Below are 6,755 nucleotides of genomic sequence, written 5' to 3'. Positions count from 1 at the left end.
ACGTTGTTATGGACATTTGTTACATGTATTTTTTTTTTATTTATAAGGATAGATGCTGACATTTCACTTGGGTAGATATGAGTAAATTGGTTAAATTTTAGGGTAAAACTATGTTCAGCTTTTTAAGACCCTGATGCTTAAATTATTTTTTTAAGTATTTTCATCATTTTAATTTTCCACTAACAGTTTATGAACATTCCATTTCCCCCACATACTTACCGAACACCTAATATTCTAATAGATGTATAGAATTATGTCATTAATGTTTTAAATTGAAATTCTTTTTATGAAAATGAACATTCTTAATGCTCTTATTTGCCAGGAGAATAGCCCTATGAATAAGTGAGTGTTTGTTTTTGCGATCATTTTTGTGGGCTTTTTTTTTTTTATTGTATTATATTATTATTATTTTTGTGCTTTGGGGCCTATCACTGTGTATATTTTGGAGACCTGCTGGAAAAGTGATAAAGAGCTGTGCGGCTAGCCAAACAAACGTTTGGCAGTTCAAACCCGCCAGCCGCTCCTTAGAAACCCTGTGGGGCAGTTCTACTTTTTCCTATAGGGTCACTATGAGTCAGAATCTAATTGACACCAATGCACCGGGGTGGGGGGGGGGACATATTATGGACACAGGCCATTTATGAGATATATTTTATGAAAATATTATATTCCAGAATATAACTTGTTTTTATACAAGCATTTTGTGAAAAGCAGAGGTTTTAATATTTCAAGTGGTCAAACCTTTTATGGATTTTGCTTTTGGTGTTATATCTATGAAATCTCCAAATGTATCTATAGAATCAATGAAGGCCTACTTAAAATCCAAAAGGCTTTTTTTTTTAAACATACTTACAAGCTGAGAGTCAATTCACCAATAAATGCTAAGTTTTTTTTTAGTTCTATGACTGTATTGTAGGCTGTATTAGATTTTTTACATAAAAAAACATGTCCTCTATCAATAAATTAAGGTTTCCTCCATCTTTTCCAATCTGGATGCTTTCTATTTATCTGTTGATTTAATTTTTTATAGCCTTCTTGTGTTGCCTAGAACAGCCACTAAAATGTGGAATAGATTTGGTGAAAGTAGGTTAACTTATTTTGTGTCTGGTCTTACTGAGAATGTATTTAAACATTCACACCATGTGTGATGATAACTATAGGTTGTTCATGGGCACCCTCTTTAAGTTTGAGAAAGTTCCATTTTAATACTAATTTTGTCGAAGTTTTATCACAATTATTGGTACTTTTAAAGTGCTTCTCTACATCTATTTATACCACATTGTTTGCCATTTTTATTTGAATTGTGGTGAATGTCATTAATTGATTTTTTTAATGTAAAACTAACCATGCATTTCTGGGGCACACTTAATTTGGTGTACTATTACCTTTACACATCGCCAAACTCAATTTCTTAATTTTTTCTTTAGATTTTTCACCTATGTGCTTTGTTGTTTTCTTTTAATGACTTTGTCTGCCTTTGATATCAGGGTGAAGCTATCCTCATACAGGAAATGCAAAATACCCCTCTCTTCAGTGTGGCAGAGGAGTTTGTGTACAATTGGCTCATTCTTTTTCCCTAAATGCTTAACAGAATTTCCCAATCTAGCCATGTGAAATGATTGGGAATGGGGCGTGTTTGAAATTTCCATTTTGATACCCTCTTTCTAAATGATATTTTTCTCAGGTGTTTTCTAGTCTCTACGTACATGGAAATATATCATAACCCACCTCATAGGGTCCTAATCTAAAACCCAGTTTGGATTATTTTTTTAAAAGACCACCTTAGCATATCTAAAATTTATTTTTTTTCTCATTACAAGTTTTTGGAATATTAAAAGAATAAGAATAAGAAAATATACATGGGAAGTTAGGAGGGAATATGGAGGAACTATGTCCAGAAATCATGGCAAATATATAAAATGCTATATATTACACCTCACTCACTAGAAACACAGCATGGCCCAACCATGGGTTACCTCCTTATGCTTCTTCCAAGCAGAGTAATTGAAATGAGGAATTCAAACAGTAGATGCTGATCAAAATAAAATGAACACACATATTTATCAAGTTTAAGAAAATTCAGCCAAACAAAAACAAGGCAAAAATATAACTCATCATACAATAGACCTCTTATGCAAGGGTACATAAGCAATTAGAAAATGACTTCTAAACAAGAGTAATTGTTGTTTTCTAGAGAGATAAGGATACCAAGCTATGAGACAAAAGCATGGAATTAGGAAGTACTTTCAATCCGGGACAGAAAAAATGAAAACACCTGGGAACTTCTGCGGCTGACGTCAACAGATTTATCTTAACAGGTATATGCATTGATACAGGCAAAATGGGTAACTTAGACAAAACCAGATATCGAGCTGAGCCTGCTGAATATGTTCATTTTGTTACTGTTTATATTAATATTACAATATAGTAATAATAAAAATAATAACAAAATATACAGACTCTAAGGGCTCAAATATAAAGTAATGGCACTGACGATGAAAGAGAGGGATTTCAACATTTAGAAAGTGGACATTTGATCAAATTCAGATGACTGAGTACTTCAAATCAACCCACCACACTAAGCCCTCTTTTAATCAGAATTACCCACCCAGGGCAGAGTGTGAGCAATAAAACAGAAAGTGTGTGTGAGTTTGAACGCGTGCGCACACACACACACACACAGACACTTTCTACATTTTTTTTCCTACTAAATAAGGAAAACACCAGGTACTTGGAAATCATTGTGTATCTGCTAGAGTTTCAGTATCCCCCTAAAAATATTCAATTTCCTTTTTTTTTTTAATCTAGCACCCCCAGCACATTCTAATATACTATCAACTTTCTTAAATATTATGCTTATAATGCATCAGTCCTGCTCAAGGAAGGCAAGGCTTTGTACTGTTTCATTTATTAATCTACTTACAGCCTTAGTAGAGCAACTGGTGGAAGGCAATATAGAAATACATGTTATCCGTGCTTGTGGGCTTGCTATCCCCTCTGGAGGCAGAAAGAAAAAAGTGTGAAGCCCAAAATGTAATTTATATGCATCCATGTTACAATGAACGTTGAGAAAATATATTGCATAATCGTCCTAAAGCCCTATCTAAGGCATATTTTACATCTCTATTCCTCAAACTGTAGATCAAGGGATTCAACATGGGGATTACCAGGGTGTAAAATATGGAGGCCACTTTATCAGTGTCAAAGGAATGACTGGAGTTGGGCTGCAGATACATAAAGATTAAAGTCCCATAGAACACTACCACCACACTCAGGTGGGATCCACAGGTGGAGAAGGCCTTGTGCCTGCCCTCAGCTGAGCTCAGTTTGATAATGGATACAATTATGAGTGTGTAAGAAACAAGAACTATTAGAAGGGATGAAGTCAGATCCAAAACAGATAAGACGAGAATGACCAATTTGATTTCATGTGTGTCTGAGCAGAGCAAAGATAACAAGGGGAGAATGTCACAGTAGAAATGCCTGATGACATTGTGGCCACAGAAGGTTAAATTAAAAATCTTTATGCTGACCAGGAGAGAAACAAATGTGCTATAGAGATAGGAGATTGTCACCAGTACCCAACACATCCTTCGTGACATGATGACTGTGTAGCACAGAGGGTTACAGATGGCCACATAGCGGTCGTAGGACATTGCTGACAGAATAAAAAATTCACTAGCTATGAACATAATAAAGAAAGCTAGCTGTGTAGCACAAAAATAGTAGGAGATTGTATTTTCATCCACAACAAAATTTGCCAACATTTTGGGTCCCACGGCTGTTGAATAGCCAAGATCAGTGATAGCCAGGTGTCTGAGAAAAAAGTACATCGGAGTTTGTAGCTTGGAGTCTATCTTGGTGAGGATGATGATGACCAAGTTGCCCACCATTGAGATCATGTAGATGATGAGGAACAGCCCGAACAATGGCGCCTGCAGCTCAGGACGGTCTGTGATTCCCATCAGAATGAACTCATTCAGCACTGATAGATTGTGTTTGCCCATCTAGGTCTATCAGGAAACCTGTTCCGGGTAGAGACATCGGCATCATCAATAGCTTTTATATAATATCATCTGGTAGATTTTTAGTATACAAAATCAGTATGAATAGTATAAATCCAAATATTCCATTTTAGGATATTTGAACATGTACATACCCAACTCCCAACAATTTGACACATGCATATACACATACATATATTAGATAGATTGATGGATACATTGATAGATAGAAGAAACAAAAGTGAATATGTTAAGCCTTTAGGTGTTAGGTACATGGATATTTATTGCACTCTTCTTAAAATTTTTGTTTTTTTCACATACCTAAAAAAAAAATGTGGATACATTTTGAACCCTCTCCTTCAAAATATCATGAAAACTCATATTTATAGATGGTCCAGGGTAGAGCCATCAATATACTAGACAGGTTGTGGATAGATATATAATTGGTCACATTGGAAATTATTTGTCTTTATACATGAAAACATCCCTAGAGATATATGTATATAGATGCAACCTCTGCTATACCTCCATTTGTAATGTATAAAATGCTTTACTTTGAGCAAATAAGATAAGTTATATGCATGTTTTTATTCCCATCTGGAAAATCGTATCCCACCTCTTTTTGCAGGTTTGTTACAAAGAATAAATGAGAGTCAAAGAGTTCAGTGTTTATAATACTTGAAAATAACCCTAAAATACTATGTGCCTAGTACTATTTGTCTACCTGTCTATTTGTCTGTCTTTCTGTTTGTTTGTATATCTATCATCTATCTGTCATCATCTGTTGTTTTTTGATGTTGACAGAAATTACTTGAAATTATATATCTTTTGTTGTTAATTGTTTTGATCTTTAAGATATTTATAGGTATATTCTGGACTGTGACTTAAGTTCTTTGTCACCATTTTCATGATGAATAGGTTCATTAAGATGTTATGCTTGTAACTGACCCCAGCCCCGTAGTCCATAACACCCATTCTATGACTAAAGTTTCTAACAGTGCCATTCTTTACATTACTTCCTTTATTGGTCTAATTAAAATACTTCCTCCTCTAAATGGGCATTCGTATTGTAATTCACACATTCTAAGTTTTTGTAACAAATCAGGTATATTTTTATTTTCTTATGGAGGAACCTGAACTACATGAGGATCTCTGGACAAATAGTGAAAACTTGATGCCATAAACTCCCCCTTGTAAAAAAGTGTCCTCTACCTTTTATGAAAAAGAAAGTTAAAAAAAATTATAACATGACAGTAACATAGGAGAAAAAGAAAATATAATGATGATGACATCTATGTGAGTTACTGGAAGTTTTAAAATCTTTTAGAACACGAAGCATGTTCCATTAAACATCATGAGATACCACAGATAAATTTAAGTATAATCTTTAAAAAATGTAACTGATTGGGCTACAGATGTTTTAAAAATAAAAGAATAGCCCTACAGGTTAATATAACAAAATTGTAGGTTTAAAACTTTGTGATCACTGCTGCTTCATAAATATTTGTGTGTGTCTTTCTACCTACCCACGTATCTATCTATCTACCTATCTACCTACCTATCTATCTATCATCTATCTATTTGTCTATCTATCATCTATCTATCATATCTACCAATCATCCATCCATCTATCTATCTATCTATCTATCTATCTATCTATCTATCTATCTATCTATCTATCTATCTATCTATCATCATCTATCCATCCATCTACGTATCTCCTTATCTATCTGGCATATACCTAATTCTGAATACTATAAGCAGAGGAGTCTCTGGATAAACTATTAGCATACAAATGCAGAAATTAAACCCCAAGCATTAAATTATAAAAGTGAATAAATGAAGTGCACATTTATCTCATATAAAACCGATCAAGAATAATGGAAAGCAGACAAAATTGAATCAAAATTCTTAATATTTTTCTGTGGCTTTGCTATCAATTAAAAATGGGGCTATGAAAATATCATTAAAATCATCTAGATATTAGTAAAGCATGGTACTGCATAAAAAAATTCTACCTTTTACCTGTAATGAATCTTCTTTGACACCCCATGCATTTCTTAACATGGCTTAAGCCGTATACTGGGAAAAAAACTTATAGCTTTCTCTCAGCTTTTGATGCTCTCCCTGAGGAGATATGAACAAATGTGTTAATTACATCTGAAGCATCTGAAAGCTTAACAAAGCGTCTAAACAATTCGTATTCAGCAGAAAGTAAGTTTCTTTTAGATACATTTACTCATTTATTCTCAGTTAAGCTTCAATTTGTCCATCCAAGGATCTAGAGTAAAATATTTTGCCTTTTGGTCAGGCCAGTCAATATTCCCTGTTTGCGTAATGTTCTCAAATGGAAAAAAATGAGTATATTTCATAAATCTAATGCACCATGTCTTTGCGTTTTCTCTATATTTTTGCTATTTTTTTTAACTTGGGGACAGATATTAGTCACTTTGGCACCTCCTATTATTACAAATTGTTTAAGACTTCTCTCATTTTATTTTATTAGATTAACATATTCTATTTTATTGGCATGACCCAACATGAGAAGAAATAGCTAGAAACATCCATTAATAATTGGAACATGTAAGTACGAAGTATGAATACCAGAAAATTCATACCTGTAAAAAATGAAATGAAACACATAAAGATCAATAACCTAGGCATTAGGGAGCTGAAATGGCCTGGTATTGTCCATTTCTACTTTGACAGTCACATGATATACGATGACGGAATGAAAAATTGAAGAGGAAT

The 6,755-nt window shown here is 33.8% G+C and overlaps 1 protein-coding gene across 1 annotated transcript; it reads right to left on the bottom strand.

Annotated features, from left to right (window-relative positions):
• Positions 1 to 2,970: 2,970 nt before the first annotated feature.
• Positions 2,971 to 4,173, bottom strand: LOC111749097 (olfactory receptor 8K3-like). Its single transcript, XM_023542398.2, has one exon. It carries the CDS (start codon positions 4,005 to 4,007, stop codon positions 3,054 to 3,056), a length of 954 nt encoding a protein of 317 aa, XP_023398166.2. The 5' UTR covers positions 4,008 to 4,173; the 3' UTR covers positions 2,971 to 3,053.
• Positions 4,174 to 6,755: the final 2,582 nt, after the last annotated feature.

This window comes from Loxodonta africana, chromosome 7 (assembly GCF_030014295.1).
Source record: "Loxodonta africana isolate mLoxAfr1 chromosome 7, mLoxAfr1.hap2, whole genome shotgun sequence".
NCBI classification, from domain to species: Eukaryota; Metazoa; Chordata; class Mammalia; order Proboscidea; family Elephantidae; genus Loxodonta; species Loxodonta africana.
This window is presented reverse-complemented; position numbering and strand designations above follow the sequence as displayed.

What these genes read in the sequence shown, in the direction of transcription:
- LOC111749097 (XM_023542398.2), bottom strand. Translation starts at nt 4,007, where the DNA reads ATGGGCAAACACAATCTATCAGTGCTGAATGAGTTCATTCTGATGGGA.